General features: G+C 42.7%; 3 protein-coding genes across 3 annotated transcripts; all 3 read right to left on the bottom strand.

Annotated features, from left to right (window-relative positions):
- Positions 1 to 10554: 10554 nt before the first annotated feature.
- On the bottom strand, positions 10555 to 11553 carry LOC143181886 (uncharacterized). The gene is made up of 4 exons (XM_076382544.1): positions 11530 to 11553; positions 11380 to 11483; positions 10733 to 11320; positions 10555 to 10663 (listed from the first exon to the last, which is right to left on the bottom strand). The coding sequence occupies exons 1-4, from the start codon at positions 11551 to 11553 to the stop codon at positions 10555 to 10557; spliced, it is 825 nt and encodes a 274-aa protein (XP_076238659.1).
- LOC143181885 (uncharacterized) lies at positions 11553 to 13365 on the bottom strand. The gene is made up of 3 exons (XM_076382543.1): positions 13249 to 13365; positions 11767 to 13218; positions 11553 to 11708 (listed from the first exon to the last, which is right to left on the bottom strand). Exons 1-3 carry the CDS (start codon positions 13363 to 13365, stop codon positions 11553 to 11555), a joined length of 1725 nt encoding a protein of 574 aa, XP_076238658.1.
- On the bottom strand, positions 13362 to 14649 carry LOC143181884 (uncharacterized). The gene is made up of 4 exons (XM_076382542.1): positions 14645 to 14649; positions 14288 to 14601; positions 13490 to 14246; positions 13362 to 13446 (listed from the first exon to the last, which is right to left on the bottom strand). Exons 1-4 carry the CDS (start codon positions 14647 to 14649, stop codon positions 13362 to 13364), a joined length of 1161 nt encoding a protein of 386 aa, XP_076238657.1.
- Between the last annotated feature and the right edge of the window lie 5705 nt (positions 14650 to 20354).

Genomic DNA, 20354 nt, shown 5'->3' with positions numbered 1-20354 from the left:
ATCCGTCAAACCAACAAAAAGTCTGTCGAAACTTTAAAAATGGCGGCTACTGACTCTCTCGGACATGGGACGTTTGTAGTGGTACTCACTCATAGGTTATAAAAATGTGTGTGTGATGTGATCGAGCGCAGTGTACCGATACGGGGAGAACTAAAATGCGACTTCAACTCTGTACATCTGTGCTTGGCCCCCCTGGTTGGAACGCTATCCTGTTCGGTGCGGCTCGCACGCCTTATATCTCTGCGATGTAATAATTTTACTAGCGAGATCACGGGTCTCGCGGCGGCCGCCTCGCGGCTGTGGTGTGAACTAAGTACGCATGAAGCGTTATCAAGTGGGAAGTTCGCTCCCTCTTATTCGTTACAAACTCTTTTAAAAATGACATGGTTTCATCATATTTGTGTCATTTTTTTATTAAGAGCCACGGTAATCGTCCTACTACACATTATGTCAAACCAACGAGCTACAAAATTAACAAACCAACACCTTCAAGATTTTCACCAATTACTAACATCTTGATTGAATAGTTTTCTAAAGTTGCTCACCCACATTTTTAAAAAGTGATTACTAGAGCCCAAAAATTCTGTTTGTAATTTGAGCATTACCTTTGTTACGTCCTAACTAAGCAAGCGGTCGTCTCGAGCGTTACAGATCGCCCTATGCAGACAGGATCGCCGCGAACGCGAACATAACTGAGGACACTCTGAAAGAATAGCTAGATGGAGAAGACGTGCTGCAGACAGAGTTAGATGACTCCGAGTATGATTGACAGGACCCGAAAATCCTCGGAGGAGTGCATAGGCAATGTTGGGGGCAAACATCTCGAGGCTGTCTGGACGGGTAATCGACGGGTGGGGCGAATCGCTTAGCTCGATGTCCAGATAGACTGAACTGGCGTTATCTCGTTTATTGCGACGGGTATCTTCAGAAAAATGAAAAGTAAGTTGTTGTTTGTATGCAAAATCCCGATTATAACTATGTATAAATATGGTACATAGTTTTATTTATATCAAAACTGCAATTGCAAACGGATACAGGCATCTAGAATTAATAAAAGATAATGTAGGTAATCATTAATACGAGTTGACTTAGCAAGATTGAACAGAAATCTTTTTAATAACGTCGTATATTGTCTTCTATATTGAAAAATTTGTCTTTTACCTACTTTCGATTCTTGAACATTTTAAACGCATCTTTCTTAAAAATAAATGAAACAGAAGAAGAAAAAATATATCTAATTTTTGAATAGCAAATGACCGATACTTGTGCACGTTTATTGCATTCAGTACATAATCGTTGAGCGTAGAATACGCCTGACAAATACACGATATCCTTCGACTCTTACGCGGCTTTGTGCTAAACGTTACAATACGCTCTCGCTGTTACGATATTACAACTCTCGCGTAGATGGTGAGCACAGATTCACTCTGATTCTCGACTGACTCGATATAACTCAAAATGTAACTTCCTGTGTGCTGTCGATTTTTGTTCTTATAGTTTTTTTTTTTTTTTTTTTTTTTTTATTATTATTATTATTATTATTATTATTATTATTATTATTATTATTATAATTCGTAATATCGAAAAGGAGAACGTTTACATATTGTTTTGCCGAAGCAACTCGGTGGAGTTGGTCGTTAGCGTTTGCCTAACATATTACGAAATGCACCAGTATTTTTCGTTTATTGACGACGAGAAAGGGGGCCAGATGAAGGCCGAATATAACACCCAGTGCCAATCTTCATCTTCTTTCATTACATCATGTAAATATTTTGTCATTACCTTGTTACATGGTAAATTATATGTTTGTACAAATTGCACGGGAATTTCAAGAAATTCATGGGAAATAAAAGCGGCTTTTATATTTTTGAAAGTATGTGGGCAATCTGCATACAGAAATAATGTTCTGTTTGGATCCATTGGATGCGGAGATGTGTTTTTAATTGTGAAATGGCATGACGCATTAAAACTAAAAGCTTTTCACATCGCTTGATTGGTCAAACCCATGTCAGACTTCAGCACATGGACACGTAAACCAATGGCTTCTGTTTTTGCAATAATTTCTTCGCAAATTGGTTTCAATGTATGTCCATGCACTGAATCATGAATTAAAAAATATGCGACACAGTGTTTCTATCTTGCATCAAGGTCAGCCAACATGAATACCAGACCATACCTTATAATTTCATTTGTATCATGACCTGGTAGAGTTACATATCCTACATACGTATTTGTGGATATATCACAAGAATGGTTGGTTATGCTTATTTCATCTAAAACTAACAAGCAATCGTTATCAATATCATTTGAAAACTTTGAAATTGTAAGTACTAAAGACTGGAAAATTTCCTCACTTATTGCACTACTAAATTTTTAATTCTCTAATTTCCTTGTTAAGGTTTCTATTGACGGTAAAAGAAATCTTTGGCGTAGCAATTCGTCGTAACTAATAGGAATTTGAAATAAAAGGTTTTTCTATTTTAGAGACCCTGTTCTTTATTAGCACGTTTTCACATAAAGTACGCCCGTGTTCTCGAGAAAGGCAGCAGCGAGAACGCTTATAAGTATCTACAACTAGAGAGCACACTTATACCCTATGTTTCTTCGCATGCTGCATTACCGATTATAACTTAATTCTTTCTCAACATTTGCCCGTAATGCTGCATTCTAACTTATACATAAAATCTTTAACGTTTCCAATAGAACTAAACATGGATTGTCTGTATTAAACATAAACACGCAGTGTCTTTAACAAGATACACATAACATTAATTTAACATAAATTCTTTCTTTTCTTAATAAATACAAAAAGAAAAAAGTCTTACTTGATACATAATATTAAAGCTTCTATTTGGATCTGCTCATCTTAACATTCTTTTATGTCTAAACTTTCCTTGAACTTAATAAACAGAGTTTTATCTAACGCCTTTGTAAAGATATCAGCCTTTTGTTCTGCTGAAGGAATATATTTAACTATAATATCTCCGTTTTCTATTTTGTTTCTAATAAAATGATATTTGATATCCATATGTTTAATTCTGCTGCTGTTTTCTCTATTGTTTGCCATATGAATACAACTTTGATTATCTTCAAAAATTATTACATGTGGGCAGCCTATTCTCAAGTCGTTTAACAATCCTTTAAACCATATTGATTCTGATACGAGCATAATCAATGCAATATATTCTGCTTCCGCAGTAGAGAGAGCAACCGTTTTTTGTTTGCGTGTTGCCCACATAATTAAATTTCCGTATAATGTTAAGCAAATACCTGACACGCTCTTTCGATCTATTTTATCCGTAGCCCAATTTGCATCAGAATATCCTACTGCATTATTCTCCTGTGAAAGCTCAATAGTATAAACCAAACCTAGTGTTTTAGTCTCCTTCAAATATCGCAGCACTCTTTCTGCACACGTCCAGTGATTGTCGTTCGCACAGTCCTGAAATCTGCTCAGCAGATTAACTACAAAACACAGATCTGGTCTTGTACCTAGAACTAAGTACATTAAACTACCTATTAATTCTTTATAAGGGTATTTAGTCTAACGTTTCTTATCAAGTTCCTTTTCAAGTGTTAAACATTTTTCTAAAGGAGTTTTTACCCCTCTACATTATGACATACAAAATTTCTCTAATATTCTTTGGATGTAAGTTTTCTGATGCAAGCTAATTATATTATTTTTATAATTTCTTTCTATTTCTAGTCCTAACAATTTCTTTAGTTCTCCTAAATATGTCACATTAAATCTCTTTAATAGTTTCTCTTTGAATGTTTCGAAAGACTTTTTATCGTGATACAGAATTAATAAATCATCCACATATAGGAAAACATATCATTCACCTTCTTTTCTTTTTATACAGTATGTCCCACGAAATCCTGGACAGTCGATTATTTGGTAACCTATTAAAGATACGAAAAAAGTTTTTATATGAAATTGAATGGCAAGAGGGGGCTGATTTATTGGCCGTAACAATTTTCTTTTATCATTATTGTTTACAGAGATATGAAAGTTAAGTTTGGTTTTTTAAATGGGATTATATATATTTTTTCTGATCAATAGATAGTACGTTTCAAGACGAATTCAGCAAACATTAATGTATACACCTTTCTTCAAATAGTTTTTAAGATATTACGCGTAAAAGTTTACTGATTTTCGGTGGAAGAAAATCTGCGAGACCAGGAAGCACAGTAGGGAGTCTCGACTCTCGACCACACTTAAGATGCTATGGGTTAAACCGTGCCTCTTGAAACTGATACGAAGAGACTGTGGTAGGAACGGCAGGCCTAAATCTTCTACCGAAAATCAGTAAACTTTTACGCGTAATATCTTAAAAACTATTTGAAAAAAGGTGTATACATTAATGTTTGCTAAATTCGTCTTGAAACGTACTATCTATTGATCAAAAAATATATATATAATCCCATTTAAAAAACCAAATTTAACTTTTATATCTCTATAAACAATAATGATAAAAGAAAATTGTTACGGCCAATAAATCAGCCCCCTCTTGCCATTCAATTTCATATAAAAACTTTTTTCGTATCTTTAATAGGTTAGCAAATAATCGACTGTCCAGGATTTCGCGGGCCGCGGGTCCATACGGGACATCCGTAAAGGGCCATGGCCTGCACCACTCCCACATAGAGGCGGCGTACCTTCTGGTTGGGTCCGCCTAGGTTGGGCAAAAGTCGACCAAGCATGCTCGACGTGGCCACAACCTGGGGGACTAGGCGGTCGAAGTGTCCTTCAAAGCATCAACCTGGATCTAACCCTTTTTTTTTTTTTTTTTTTTTTTAACTTGGAGAAATGCCTAACGCACACCCCGGGGTTGGGGATTCCCGGGGTAGTGTGGGACTTGCACCCACTAAAACTCCACGGTGGCCAACATCGGCGCATGAGGGGAGACTCCGGGAACTCTGTCGAATACTTCTGGAGCCCCCCTGCGCCACCTCCGCCGCTAGCTTCGCGGCGGAGTTCCGTCTTCTGTGGGGAGTCAATCCTCCCCACGTGGCCGCGGACGCCTCGCGCTACGCGCCCAGCGCCCGCGACCACTTATTATTCCCATTTTGGGATTGGCGCCGCCAAGGGGGCCACACCCTCGATTACGCCCCTTCTGGGCCTTTTGAGAGGAGACCACCGGGTCCCCAACCCGGTGACCTCAGGCCCTGGCGGTCCCGCGCGCGGCTGACGGGCTCAGTAGCCGAGCCTGCCGCGGCATTGAGCGCGGGAACCGCCTGTTGCTGCCGAGCGGGTAGTGTATCCGCCCGGCCGAGGGACGCGCGAGCAGGTCAGGGGGGACCAGAGCCACCTGTGACTGGGGCGGCACGTAACCGCCGCCCCGCTGCCGGACGCGCCCCTCTTCTTTCTGCGCAAGCGGGGTCTGCGACCTCCCGCTCGCGCTCGTCCGCCTCCTTCCAGGACATGACTTCCTCGCAGAAGGAGGCGAACGCTTGCCATGCGCCGCGATCGCCTGCTATCGCGGCTACAACGGCTCGGAGGGAGAGGTCGCCACCCATCTCCCTCCGGAGCGCCCGCCTTTGAGCCGCAAAGGCGGGACACTCTTCCAGCGCGTGTTGCGCGGAGTCCAGCTCCGCGCCGCACTGGTGGCACCTGGCCGTCGCCTCGGCACCTATCTTCACCAGGTACTCCCCGAAGCATCCGTGCCCGGAGAGCACCTGGGTCATGCGGTAGGTGAGCCCACCATGCCTACGGTCCAGCCAGCTATCAAAGCTGGGCAGGACCGCCCCTACCGCCCGCTGTCGGTCGGCGCCGCTCCGCTGGAGCTGACGCCGCCATATTTCGCGGGCGGAACCTGGATCTAACCCATTTTTTTTTTTTTTTTTAACGTGGAGAAATGCCTAACGCACACCCCGGGATGGGGGAATCCCGGGGTAGTGTGGGGCTTGCACCCACTAAAACTCCACGGTGGCCATCTTCAGCGCATGAGGGGGACTCCGGGAACTCTTGCGAACACTACCGGAGCCCCCCGCGCTACCTCCGCCGCTACCAGCGCGGCGGAGTTCCTTCTTCTGTGGGGAGTATAGCCTCCCCACGTGGCCGCGGACACCTCGCGCTACGCGCCCAGCGCCCGCGACCACATATTGTTCCCGTTTCGGGATTGGCGCCGCCGAGAGGGCCACACCCTCGACGACGCCCCTTCTGGGCCTTTTGACAGGAGGCCACCGGGTCCCCAACCCGGTGACCTCAGGCCCTGGCGGTCCCGCGCGCGGCTGACGGGCTCAGTAGCCGAGCCCGCCGCGGCATTATGCGCGGGAGCCGCCTGTTGGTGCCGGGCGGATGACGTTTCCGCCCGGCCGAGAGACGCGCCGCCAGAGTCAGGGGGGACCAGCCCCACCTGTGGCTGGGGCGGCACGTAACCGCCGCCCCGCTGCCCGACGCGCCCCTCTTCTTTCTGCGCGAGCGGGGTCTGCGACCTCCCGCTCGCGCTCGTCCGCCTCCTTCCGGGCAATAATGTCCTCACAGAAGGAGGCGAACGCTTGCCATGCGCCGCGATCGCCTGCGATCGCGGCTACAACGGCTCGGAGGGAGAGGTCGCCACCCATCTCCCTCCGGAGCGCCCGCCTTTGAGCCGCAAAGGCGGGACACTCTTCCAGCGCGTGTTGCGCGGAGTCCAGCTCCGCGCCGCACTGGTGGCACATGGCCGTCGCCTCGGCACCTATTTTCGCCAGGTACTCCCCGAAGCATCCGTGCCCGGAGAGCACCTGGGTCATACGGTAGGTGAGCCCACCATGCCTACGGTCCAGCCAGCTATCAAAGCTGGGCAGGACCGCCCCTACCGCCCGCTGTCGGTCGGCGCCGCTCCGCTGGAGCTGACGCCGCCATATTTCGCGGGCGGATCTTTGGGACTGGCGCTTCATCTCTGCCTCGACCGTCGCGTCCGGCGGGGCGTCCCCGTCCAGACGGAGGGCTTGCAGACGCCGATATACATCGGCGTGTGCCTCCGCCTGGATGTCGAAGGGGACGACACCCGCCAGAACCGCCGCCGTTTCGTGGGGTAGGGTGCGGTAGCCACGCACGACCCGGATGGCCATTAGCCTCTGCACGCGGCGCAATTTGCACCGCGCGCTCCGGCTGACCACCGGGCCGCGGGCCCACACGGGACATCCGTATAGGGCCATGGCCCGCACCACTCCCACATACAGGCGGCACCTGGATCTAACCCAGACCTAACCCAGACCAACACAAAACAACACTCAGATATAAGCAAAATTCACTCCTTCAGGGTCAGATGTAATATGACACCACTCGTAAAATTCAAACTAAAAATCTGGAAAAATTCAGAGAGATACTATTCCGCAAACGCTATTCAATAAGACCAAAACGAGCGAGATCTGTCAAACCGTTTTCGAGCAAAAATTCATTAAAGTTTAATTTAAGCTATACCTTACTTTAGCGTGAACAATACCCACTAACTTGATAAAACTCACAGTTCGGCAATAAACCGAGCATAAACACACAAAATACACTCACTCGACACATCACGCTACGTAAGGATCCAGGATGGTTGCTCAATCGACACTGTAAAACGCACTCCGAAACAGAAGTTACGATTGAGAAATCACACTGAATATATATATTATAAGTACTATACTGTTAAACCAAGAGTGGAGAACGTCCGAACTGTTCCGCGGCGCGGCACCGAATGAGTAAACCTCGTCAGGAGCATAGGATTCCCCACTCTCGGTCTTCGGGACCGTGTGGAAGTCCCTCGGACTGAAGGACAACTGAACACACGTGCACCCGATATCGGATACCCCACACGATAGGAAATGTGCAGCTGCATATTCCGCAACGTAAGGGATACCGATAATCATTAACGAACTCGTTCCCAAGACAAAACACGTGCAGATATCTCCTTGGGAGTCAGATAACACGAACACCTGCGAGTTATCTTTGCTGACACACCAGCAAGCAGGATGCACGTGCAGTCTTGATAAACAGTTCGTCGGGCTATAAAAGCCACGGACCGCACTACCGAGCAGTCAATTGAAGCTCAGCTACCGAGCAGTGCAGTTCAGTTAACGTTCAGACCTCAACCAGTGTACATCGTCTAGTAGTTAGTACCAAGGAGTGTAGAACCAGATTGTACCAAGGAATACTACGCATCATAACAAATAAAGAATGAGTGAAGGAAAACTAAGAGGAGGAGTACAGAGGAAGTTAAGGGCTGAAAATCGCCGTATACGACGGGCTATAATCCGGCAAAAGAAAAGGGAAGAAAAAGAGACATACGATCCAACCCCTTTCGCAAACGACGTAGCGATACCAGAACACTGCTTTATGGAGTGCGAGCTAAATTTCCTCGCCATAAGTCAACTTTTTCCGGCAACGGCACCCCCTGCGCCTCCGGCGACATATTTAGAAGAGAAACTGTTCGAACAAATAGAACTAGAAACAGATAAAAAAATACACGCTCAGACTCTCCATCAAAAGAAATATTCCCAATCTTGTATTTTGATTTCGAATAATAATAAAATGAGAATCAGTACCGCAATAGTGCGAGATTTATTTTAAACCTTCAATCATCCCGAGCTATAAGTCGCATAGACTTACTCAAAGCGGCCCTACTAGTTAAATTCACATCCTTCTCTGGAGAGTGCAGGCTCCCAAATTATCTGCACTGGTGACAGCAGCCAATAGTCGAGATACAAACCACATAGATCTGAATGGATTAATTCCAATTATTGTATCTTCTTACAACAGAGAAATAACTGTTCTTGACACATTTCTCAGCAACGAACATACTCTTTATCTCATTAGGACAAAAACTACAATAATGTAACAGAGAACAGTGACAGACAACTCCTAAACGGGAGACTCCTAGCGGCTCGAAATTAATCTAACATAACTGGCTCGGTTTTCATGAACTTAATACACAATACCAATGTTCTGTTAACGTTATGTTCAGTATGATTAAAAAGTAATCTGGTTTGCCTACTTTTGAGACACGATTCGCATATTATTTCTTCGCCATTCATTTTACAGTCTATTAGATTTCTCTTCTTTAATCTCTTCATTTTATCCATTGATGCATGTCCAAGACGTCTATGCCAAACTTAATCCTTTTCAGGTATCGAGTATGCCTTCTGAGCAGATATTTCGTTCTGTTTGAATTTGACTTCATATAAACCATCTTTCCTGTATCCTTTCTTGACTATTTTCTCTTTGTTATGAACTATTATCTTGCCATTCTTAAATTTTATTTCAAATCCTGCTGATTCTATTTTATTCATTGATAATAAATTGCTGCTTAAGTTCGGAACGTTTGGAACATTTTTGATTTTACCTTCTTCTGTTGAAATTGTCCCAACTTTTATTGCAGTAAGAGACTCTCCTTCCTTCGCTACATTCACTTTTATTGGATTTCTTAAATTTATATAGTAATTGAAATATCGATCTAAATTTATTAAATGATCAGTGGCGCCAACATAACGAGAATTAACATAAAAATAAATATACTGACCTTCTTTTTCATTTCTGGCATTATTGATGTTTGCCAAGAAACATACTTAATATTTTACCTCACTGGAGTTGGCATTTGCCTTCTTTGTTTTAAATTCTCTCAATATTTGCTTCTTTGGCTTGAATCAACATTCTTCCTTTCTATGTTCTTTCTTTCCACAGTTGTAGCAGTAAAAGGGAAATCTTTGTTTACTAGAATGTGGTTTCTTATTCATAAATGCTTGACTTCTTTCTTCTTCTTTTTCTTGTAGCCCCTTTCTTTTAATTTCTTCTTGTACTAATCGATTTTTTACGAACTCAATCGACAGTTCCTTATCAGATAAAGTTTCAATGGCAGTAACCACGTTTTCATATGAACTCGGCATAGTTAGCAATACGTAGCAAATTATTTCACTTTCAGTTGGATCAGCATCAGACCCTTTTAAATCTCTTACTGTTTAATAAAGGCCTAGTGGTGATGAAGTCTGCCGTAACAGGACTCTGGTATCGATATATGGATCGATGATGGCGCGTGAACCGGGCGTATCAGCGAGTTGATCACTCCAAGCTAGATACTCTCAGCGAGGAGGGCCCGACCAACAATAATGGTGCAGCAGGGCACAGCTTGTCACGGCAATGCGTGCAGCAAGGCACAACACCTCACAATAGAGTGCAGCAAGGCACAATACCTCACAACAGAGTGCAGCAAAGCACGGTAGCAGGACAATGTGCAGCAAGACACAGAGGTTATGAACCTCACAAACTTGTGCAGCCAAGGCACGATCTCAATTGTACCATTCGAGGGTGCAGCCCGACACCTTGAACCCAATTCGATCGCACTATATCACTCGTGTAGCTCGACACGCTTAATGAGACCGCACAAAATCTTAACACAGCAAAGAAAAACTATAGGAAACTCAAAGCGGAGTCACAACTGGACCTTCATACGCGTTGAAACGGACTGAACTCAGCGCTTCACACCCGAAGCAAACAAAAAACTGCGAGCTAACATCACCGTCGTGCCTATGATGATAACACCCCTGCTCCTCTGGTTTCTTGAGCCCTTCATCATATGATTTACTCTTTATTCATTGCCGCCCGCCTTCATTGTCGCAGGCAAGGAATTGTTCTCGGACGGCGGTTATAGGTAAAGGACAGACTTTGGTGACAGGCCACTTAATGAGAGACGTACTGGTTCTGATCGAAACCACTCGTACAAGACCATCCGACCCAGGATAGGTGTGGACAACACGACCTAGTGGTTACTTTGACGGGGGGTACCTATCATCGAGGATGAGCACTACGGTCTCAATTATTAGATTCGGAGAGGATTTGTTCCATTTGTACATCGCCTGGAAATGTTGTAGATATCCTTTCAGCCACTTGGCCCAGAAACTTTGAAGGATTTGAGTTATCCGTTGCCAGCGGAGAATTGGTGGATGGTCGCCATGGATCATGTTTGGTTCTGGAACCAATGTCAGAGGTTGTTCAATGGGAAAATGGCCTGGGGTCAGCACCTCTAAGTCAGCCGGATGATCCGTCGGGGGGCATAACAGGCGAGAATTAAGTACGGCTTCGATTTTGATCAAAAGGATGGACATTTCTTCATAGGTTAAGATAGCATTCCCTGTTACGCGCTTCAAATGATGTTTCACGGATTTCACTCCAGCTTCCCACTTTCCGCCAAAATGTGGGGTGTCTGAATGATTGAAGTTCCACACAATTCCATCCATTGCAAGAAGCGAGGCAAGTTCTTTGAGCTGAGCGGATGATTTTGAGAATAAGTCCTTTAGCTTCTGATCCGCTCCTTTAAAATTTGTTCCACAATCACTGGTAATCGTGGCACAGATTCCTCTGCGACCAGTGAAACGCTTATATGCGGCAATAAAGGAGTCCGCAGTGTAATCCGTCACATGTTCCACATGGATGGCGGATGTGGAAAGGCAAACGAATAGGGCCACTCAGGCCTTGTAGGTGCGCGTTGCTTTGACTTTTCAAGTTTTGAGGGTAAATGGGCCTGCGTAATCTAGTCCAATGTGAAGAAATGCCCGGGAGGGATTCACTCGAGACGGAGGCAGCTGACCCATCAATTGTTGAGCCTGTAAACGGCGGTAGCGAGTACATTTGACACACTTGAGTACGTATGACCGAACAGGAGCTCTCCCACCAATGATTCAGTAGGTGTTCCGAAGATAACTGAGGGTGTCTTGTGTGGTTCCATGAAGCGTCCGTTCGTGTGCCTCTTGAATGATAAGAGAACTCAGTGGGTACTGTCGTGGTATGATTTATGGATGTTGGACCTTATCACCTAATGGCGAGTTTTCCAAACGTACCTTAACACGCAGCAATTGATGAGTGTTATTGAACGGAGACAACTTCGTTAGGGGGTTTGACTTAGGTAAGTCCGGATTCCCTTCGAGTAATGTAAATTCAGTAGCAAAATGAATACGTTGAGTTGTCCGAATCCAATAACGTTGATAGTCCTCCAACTTTTGCGGTTGAATCGCGAATTGTAGGGATGTGTTAGGGATTTTTCTCGCACGTTGTAAAACTCGTTTACAAATCACGGTCATGCGTAGGAGCCGCTTGATTGACGAGTATCGGAAGATCAAATTCCATATCGAAACTGAGGCGGTTGTGTGTAGAATGGTGGTACGTGACCGATTTCGTTTCTCTGAGAGATGTTTCAGAGGGGGGACAGAACCAGCGAATGTTGGCCAACACGATTTGTCTTCCAACAGCCATGATGGGCCTGACCACCAAGTTTGATGATTCTGAAGCTGTTCGACTGATAACCTCCTGGTTGCACAGTCAGCTGGGTTGCATTTGCCGGCAATGTGATTCCAAATAGCAGTAGGCAGGGTTTCCTGAATCAAGCAGACTCTATTGTAAACAAATTCCTGCCAACGTGACGAGTGGTTGTTCAACCAAGTGAGAACGATTGACGAGTCTGTCCAGAGGTGACACGATGAATGTCGCCAATTAAACAAATTTTGGACAGGTGCGACTAGGCGTGTCAACATAATTGCGGTAGTAAGTTCCAAACGTGGGATCGTCATACGTTTTAACGGAGCGACTTTCGTTTTTGAACAAAGAATGGCTACATTGATCTCATTGTTGGATTGAACTGTTTGAAGATAAACGACGGCTGCCATCGCAGTTTGGGATGCGTCACAAAATCCGTGGAGTTCACTGGCTCCAGTAGCCGTAGTCTTGATCCATCTAGGAATTTTGATCGTTTCTACACCACACATTGCTTGAGAGACTCGATGCCATTCCTGTACCTGTGGTTCGGATAATTGAGTATCCCATGCCAGTCTTAGTATCCACAAAGTTTGCATGAAGACTTTAGCTTGAATAGTCACAGGGGATAAGAGCCCTTGGGTGTCAAAAATCTGAGCTATCCGTGATAACAGTGTCCTTTTAGTGATGTGGTTGGCGACCGAGGTGTCTAATCTAAAATGCAACATATCTGTGATAGTGTTCCAAGATAAACCTAAGGCGGGTATAACCGGTTGTGGAATATCTATGGAAGGAGTTTGGTGATGATGTTGTTCCGGGATATGTTTCAGCGTCGGACGATAGTTAGTTGCCCATTTCCGTAGAGGGAAGCCGCCCGCCATGCACAGGTTGTTTAACTGGGAGGCCTGTGATTGTGCTTCTTCGATAGTGTCCGCTCCTCCATAAATATCGTCAACGTACCGCGTGTGTGACATTACATCAACCGTGGATGGGTACTTCCGACCTTCATCCTAAATCAATTGCTGAACGGTCTTCAGTGCTAGATATGGGGCAGACGCAAGTCCATAGGTGACTGTAGTAAGCTGATATGTTAGAAGATTATTGTTATCCGTCCAATAAATCCGTTGGAAAGGTTGATCGGTAGTATGGGCATTCATTTAGCAGTACATTTTCTCAATATCACAGGCATAGGCAAAATGAAAGCGACGAAATCAGAGTAGGACGTCGAATATATCTGTCTGGAGTTTAGGTCCCGTGTGGAGAATGTCGTTTAAGGAAAACCCATTAATCACCTTGCAAGATCCATTAAAAACAACTCGCAATTTTGTAGTTGTGCTCGATTCTTTTAGTACCCTGCGACGAGGCAAGTAAAAGGAATGGTCAGGATCAGACTCGTTGGCTGACACTTCAACCATATGATGGAGGTTTTTATACTCTGACAGGAACGTGGTATAGGACTGGAAGAGCATCTGGTCTTTCTGAAATTTAGTATGAAGGTGTCGCAGCATGCGAAGGGCGGCTGGTTTTGAATCTCCTAACTGGTCAAAGGGTGCCTTAAATGTTAGCCGGACGATATACTGTCCCGTGGGATCGCGTGTATGAGTTCTAGCAAAGTGGTCGTCGCAGGTGTGTTCTAGCATTGACAAGGAGCCACCTGATGAAGGGGGACAAATTTCTTCCTGATGCCAAAATCGCTCCAGCAACTCCGATAGATCGGCTTCAACAGAACATTGGTGCATGTGTATTTCCTGGAGACTAGATAGAGCTTTAGTGGGACCTGAAAGTATCCATCCGAATTTTGTAGTCTGAGCAATGGATGAATCGGAAGGTCCTTGAAGGATAGGGCCGTCCAGTAACTGTCCATACACGTCGGCACCAATTATGATATCGATGTATCCGGGCTGTCCAAACTGAGGATCTGCTAACGGAAGGTTTTGAATGTGAGGCCATGCAGAGTTCACGGTTGGGGCTGCTGGGATCATGGTGGTTAATTTTGACAGTACATGCGCTAGATATCGAAAGAGGAATCGAAATGTGGCTTTAGAGTCAATGTCACAAGTTCCCGGGTATTCCCCGTACATTGATTTCCGACTCTGAGTAGAACATGTGAAGCCTTTCTTGGAATGCAAAGTTGTTGCACCAAATTCTCTGTCACTAACGACACTTCTGATCCTTGATCTAGTAAAATGCGTGCAAGGACATTTTGAGCATGACGGTTGAAGATCCTGACTCGTGCAGTGGCTAATAAAATAATTGAGTTAATGGCAGATGTCGTTGAACGTGCGTGACGGACTGGGTTTAGCATGAGTTCTGTGGTAGGACATAACTGACTGGACGGAAGATTGGTTGACGCAGATGAAGAAGGTTGATTATCGGTTGACGGTTTTCGATTGCTTGTAGATGACATTTGATGCAAAGTCGAATGATGTCGCTTACCGCATTTAGTGCAGCGCTTTTTTTTTGCAGAGACAGTTAAAGCATAGGTTTTTGTTAGTGACAAAATCTAAACGTTGTTTGATGCTCTTTTGCTGATAGTTAGGGCAGTAAGCGAGGTAGTGCTGTTCTTTGCACATCAGACAAAATTTTCCTGGTTTATCTTGCAGTGATGAACTGACAAAATGAGACCTCGCGGTCGGAACTCGGGGTTGCTCACGTTGTTTTCTTGGTAGCGACCTTTCAAACGCTTGCAGTGAGAACATTTTTGTCAATAAAAAATCTCGGAATTGCCTCCAGGATGGGGAACTTTTTGAGGAACCTAAATGATGTTCCCATGCTTTGACAGATTCAAGATCCAGTCTGCGGATCATCATGAATACTAAAATATCTTCCCACGAATGAACCGGTCGATTGAGGGATTCTAACGTTCGATAAATTTGCATCACTGAAGTGTATAGATGCTCCATCTCAAATGCTGATTCCTTCGTCATCTTTCTTAACGAAAATAATGATTATAATGTTGAATTCACCACTGCCGTTCGTTTTCGTAAAAGCAGTTGACCGAAGCCCAAGGTTGTGCGAAATTGTCTGCAGTTATCGCGGTGTTGTTTAATAAGTGCGACGTTGATCCGATAAGACTGGTCTTGAGATATTGTAGTTTCTCAACTGGGGTAACATTAGAGTTGGATACAACTAATGACATAAACATATCCCTGAAAGGCAACCACTCTGATAGGGAGCCGTCAAATTTTGGTAAATTAATTCTCGGAAGTCTCGGACCCTGATGAAAGGTGGAAACGGTCGTAGGCTGAGACACGAATCGACTAGGTGATTGTTGAATTAAATCGGTTTGCAGTTCATCCAATAGCGCTGTCATTTTCGCAACAGTCTCCAAGTAATTTTCACGTGTTGTGAAATATAGATTTTGGGAAAAATAAGGAAGAAGCTTTACCTTGTGTTGTTCATCGATAGATAATTTTGATACAGCTAAGTGGACAGCACGGTCACCTACGTGGAATTCTTCCCACTGTTCTTTGACCGCCTGTAAACGTACCTCAACTCGATGGCGAGTAAGCGAGCCGGCTCCGAGAAAGTTCTCATAGGCTTGCAATAATTCATCACTCTGTACTAACTTTTGATCCACTCTAAACTTGACGTGATCGAGCCTCATTGTTCGGCCTGGTTTTTCGTGTTTAACCGCTCTCTAATATCCGGCTCGAAGGATCAAAAATATTTAATCAAGGCGTGGTAGTGATGAAGTCTGCCGTAACAGGACTCTGGTATCGATATATGGATCGATGATGGCGCGTGAACCGGGCGTCCCAGCGAGTTGATCACTCCAAACTAGATACTCTCAGCGAGGAGGGCCCGACCAACAATAATGGTGCAGCAGGGCACAGCTTGGCACGGCAATGCGTGCAGCAAGGCACAACACCTCACAATAGAGTGCAGTAAGGCACAGAGGTTATGAACCTCACAAACTTGTGCAGCCAAGGCACGATCTCAATGGTACCATTCGAGGGTGCAGCCCGACACCTTGAACCCAATTTGACGGCACTATATCACTCGTGTAACTCGACACGCTTAATGAGATCGCACAAAATCTTAACACAGTAAAGAAAAACTATAAGAAACTCAAAACGGAGTCACAACTGGACCTTCACACTCGTTGAAACGGACTGAACTCAGCACTTCACATCCGAAGCAAACAAAAAACTGCGAGCTCACATCACCGCCGTGCCTATGATGATAACACCTCTGCTCCTCTGCTTTCTTGAGCCCTTCATCATATGATCTACTCTTTATTCTCTTACCATCTTATTAAATGTTATAAAGAAGTCTTCTATTTTGTCATCTTCATTATATTTTAATGTAAGTACGAAACAATAGTTGCGACGCAATACCGGTACGTTGGAAGTTTTCTTTGAGCTTCTTGATTATTTTTCCAGCGATTTTACATTCCTTTATTAGCTCGAGATGGCTATCAGAAACGCATTGGACTATTACATTTCTTGCTATAGCATCCTTAATTATTGCGTTTTCTTCAATTACTTGAAAACTCTCTTTTAAGATTTCTTTTAAACTTTGTTGGCCAAGAACTAATTTGATTCTAAATAGCCAATTCCTGAATTCTTCTCCGCTGAATGGCGTAATACCGTATTTATTTATATTATATTCCGTTTCCATTTCTTATTTTTTGTAACCTAGTAGCAATTTGAAATAAAAGATTTTTCTATTTTAGAGACCCTGTTCTTTGCTAGCACGTTTTCACATAAAGTACGTACCTGTTCTCGAGAGAGGCAGCAGCGAGAACGCTTATAAGTATCTGCAACTAGAGAGCACACTTATACCCTATGTTTCTTCGCATGCTGCATTACCGACCATAACTTAATTTTTTCTCAACAGTAACCCGCACTACCACACGAAAATCGCAATTTCAATTCATTTTTTATCGTGTTATTGCATCCACAAGGAACCTTCTTATACAAACCCTCAATTGATCTTGATTAAAAATACTAATTACAGATTTTTCCATTTTATTGTTAAACACTGTCTTTTTCAATCTTTCAATCTTTTTCTTCATTCCACTTTCTTATGTAATAATAATCTCTTGACCGTTTCTTGTTTGCTAAAATCTTCTCTAGCTTAGTAAGGCGTATTTGTACTTCTATACATTCTGCATTATGAGTATTTTATGTACAACATGCTGCAGTTTCGTTCCGTTCTTAACTTCTTTCAATGATAGTACTGTCTGAAGTGTGTTAAGCAATTGTATTGTTTTCTACATCCATTTTCTCATGTACGATATTTTCGGATAAATACTCCTGCGATTCATCTGTGTACATATGTGACAATTGTTATTAATGTAATAATATAGCAGAAAACTTTTAGTTTTTTTTCTTCAACTTAATCATTGCAAATAATATGTATAAAAAATAGAATTAAACCATAAAGGTTTACCTTTTTAAATAATATACAGTTCTTTGTTGGTATTCTTATAGAATATTGTAGGGACTGCATTTTGCTTTAGTCAATTTTTTTTCCATTAGGGTATGTTTCCCACATATCTTTCGCAAAATAAATCTACAAATATTTATCATTATTAGCAGTAAATATTATGTAACTTCAAATTAAATATTGAACTTACTGAATAGTGAATTATTATTATAATTATTGTTTAACCCTTAGATGCCATAGACTTTGTGACGAGAGATTGAATCCAATTGTTATTGTTTTGAGTACTAATAGAGAAGACATCAAAGCCTGATTAAACAAAAACAAATGAATCGAAACCTTTTTTTATAATTACCTACTATCATTTATGCATCTTGTTAATAGCGTTTCACTTTCTCCGGCCCATTTTTTCAATCCCGGGATTCGAAATTCTCAGGACTCCGGATTTATTTTATTTTTTATACATACATAGTTATGAATCTAGTATTTACTTATACCAAAAAAGAAACATGTCAAATGTTTATTTAAATTTATTTAAACTTATAGAATAGATACACTCTATATAGATCTCCTAACGTAATTCTCTTTTTTGTACAGAAATCTAAGAAACTAGAAAATACACGCTCGTTCGCAGTCGATCTTGGCTGAATAGTTTTTAAGGCATTATATAATTTTTGTAAGCGCCTTCAAAAATGAGCATTTCCTTCCTCAATATCTGGTTGGAATTGTTTACACTAGTGTACCGATCTGACTTCGTTGTACATAGAATGTTCATGGATAGAGAGGCTTAATTTCATAGACTAGGATTTTTCTTAGATTAATGTATAACAGAATTAATTAACTACATCTATACAGTTAACGGTTAAACTTAAGATAACTAACGCTAGTATTATTACTAATTCAGTCTGTAGAACAGGTCTGTAGGGCAGATGGCAGTGTCGGATTATAATCAATAAGGATCGACGATATGCCAAGGAGCTGGTTAAAACTGCCTTGGTCGGTAATCAAAGAGCTGACTAAAGCTGCCTTGATGTGGAGGTTCCAAGGAGCTGGTTAAAGCTGCCTCGTAGTGGTAATCAATGAGCTGGATAAAGCTGCCTCGTAGTGGTAATCAATGAGCTGGATAAAGCTGCCTCGTAGTGGTAATCAATGAGCTGGATAAAGCTGCCTCGGAGAGGTTTAGGATCAGTGTGATTGCGTGTTCTTCAGAACCTCGAACTCCAGAATGCTTTGCTGTGGCTGGCGCCGCCATATTTATCCTCGGAGGTTGTCTCTTTCTTTTGGAGCTAGTAATTCCCCTCAGCATAGGAGAAGTGTTGTGTCGCGCATGCGTGGATCGGAACCGTTGCAGGATACTCGCTCCTAATAGGCTCCGATGTCTTGGCGCATACGCGTGATAGTATTCGCGCATGCGTGCCGAGAGGCTCGCTTCCTGATACGTCTGCGGTATCATCATCCTGTCGCCATTCTGTCGTCAGCGCCTGCGGAGAAGACTGTCATAGGATGTTGCTTGGATGATGTTATGCGCATACGTGGATGGAAGGGTCCTATTGCTTCTGCGTATATATATTGCGCGTCGCTGGCGCGATTGTTTGAATTAGAAACTTGAGATTAGGATATGGTTCTAGGTTGGAATTAGTGTCACATATACATATCTATTTTAATACTTATTTTTATTCTTAACGTTATGACTGGAAATTGTCTAATTAATTAGATTATTGAAATCGTCGCAGGTTGTTACAGTAGGACTACAAACTTTTTCTGATCTCTTGATGGCACCGCCTAATCGTCTGCTCAGCTGCTCTGTGTTTGTAGTTAATATATTATCGTTGATAACAACATCATCAGCATCCTCACAATTCTCATCTGTTTCTAATATAACAGCTTGTCTCGTTTGAATACTACTAAATAGTCTGATCATAAATTCTCGTCGCAGTTTTTTATGACAGAGCTTGAAGAAATCGGAAGATCAACTTCTTTTTCTTTTGATAAAAAGTGTGGATTTTGTAAATACTTTATGAGTGAAATCAAATACGGTTTTTCTCTTTCATTAATTCGTATTTGAATAGATTGTAATATTTCGTTAGAAATATTGGAATCGTTTTCTTTTAAAGAATTATAAAGAAATATTAATATACCTTTACTAGTAATTAGGTTGGTATCTTTTTTCCAAGAGCTTTTTCAGTTGTCTTAACTAAACATTTAAACGACTTAAAGCTTTTGAAATGCTATCATATAATTTAAGAAATTGTTCCAATCATGAGTTTTGAAGATACACAACAAAAAATATTAAGTATTCTTTTTAAATAAATTTTTTATTCATTACTAAAAAAAATTATGAAAAATTACTGCTTGAATAAAAACTACAGACGTCTAGGTTGTTGACCAAAATTGTTTAATACATTGTCAACAAATTCAGTGTCGTTCTCTATTCTTTTTCTATGAACGCTACGTATGCACAGACCGCTCAGTCTCGCATCTCCCATCGTAGACCGATTCCATGTTTTGACCCGCCGTAACGTACTAAATGAGCGCTCAACACTGCATGTTTTCGCTGGAATAGTCAGATCAGTCTTGATTGCCTCGCATACAGCTGAGTAAAACGGGGTGGTTTGAGCAATCAAACCGGTATACTCAAGGGATTCATCACTCACATCATTGGCCTTACATATCTCGTACCACGTGATAGCTTCAGTAATAAAATTCTGGAGAATACCTCCGTAAAGATAGAAATGAAGATTTGTTTAATTTTCTC

The sequence above is a fragment of the Calliopsis andreniformis genome, chromosome 7 (genome assembly GCF_051401765.1).
Source record: "Calliopsis andreniformis isolate RMS-2024a chromosome 7, iyCalAndr_principal, whole genome shotgun sequence".
In the NCBI taxonomy this organism is placed as follows: Eukaryota; Metazoa; Arthropoda; class Insecta; order Hymenoptera; family Andrenidae; genus Calliopsis; species Calliopsis andreniformis.
The sequence above is the reverse complement of the archived record's forward strand: the minus strand, read 5'-3'. Positions and strand labels throughout refer to the sequence as shown.

Bases quoted from the DNA above. Each gene is read 5' to 3' on its own strand.
- LOC143181884 (XM_076382542.1), bottom strand. The intron at 14,247-14,287 runs GTACGGGGAATA...TTGACTCTAAAG, and splicing joins ACTCAGAGTCGGAAATCAAT to CCACATTTCGATTCCTCTTT. The intron at 13,447-13,489 runs GTTTTCCTTAAA...CCTAAACTCCAG, and splicing joins TCTTGCAAGGTGATTAATGG to ACAGATATATTCGACGTCCT.
- LOC143181886 (XM_076382544.1), bottom strand. From the start codon at position 11,553: ATGGGTCAGCTGCCTCCGTCTCGA. The intron at 11,321-11,379 runs GTGACGGATTAC...CACTGGTCGCAG, and splicing joins CCGCCATCCATGTGGAACAT to AGGAATCTGTGCCACGATTA. The intron at 10,664-10,732 runs GTAACCACTAGG...GGTTTCGATCAG, and splicing joins GATAGGTACCCCCCGTCAAA to AACCAGTACGTCTCTCATTA.
- LOC143181885 (XM_076382543.1), bottom strand. From the start codon at position 13,365: ATGAATGCCCATACTACCGATCAACCTTTCCAACGGATTTATTGGACG. The intron at 13,219-13,248 runs GCACTGAAGACC...CAATTGATTTAG, and splicing joins TTGCGTCTGCCCCATATCTA to GATGAAGGTCGGAAGTACCC. The intron at 11,709-11,766 runs GTCCAACATCCA...TTATCATTCAAG, and splicing joins ACTCGCCATTAGGTGATAAG to AGGCACACGAACGGACGCTT.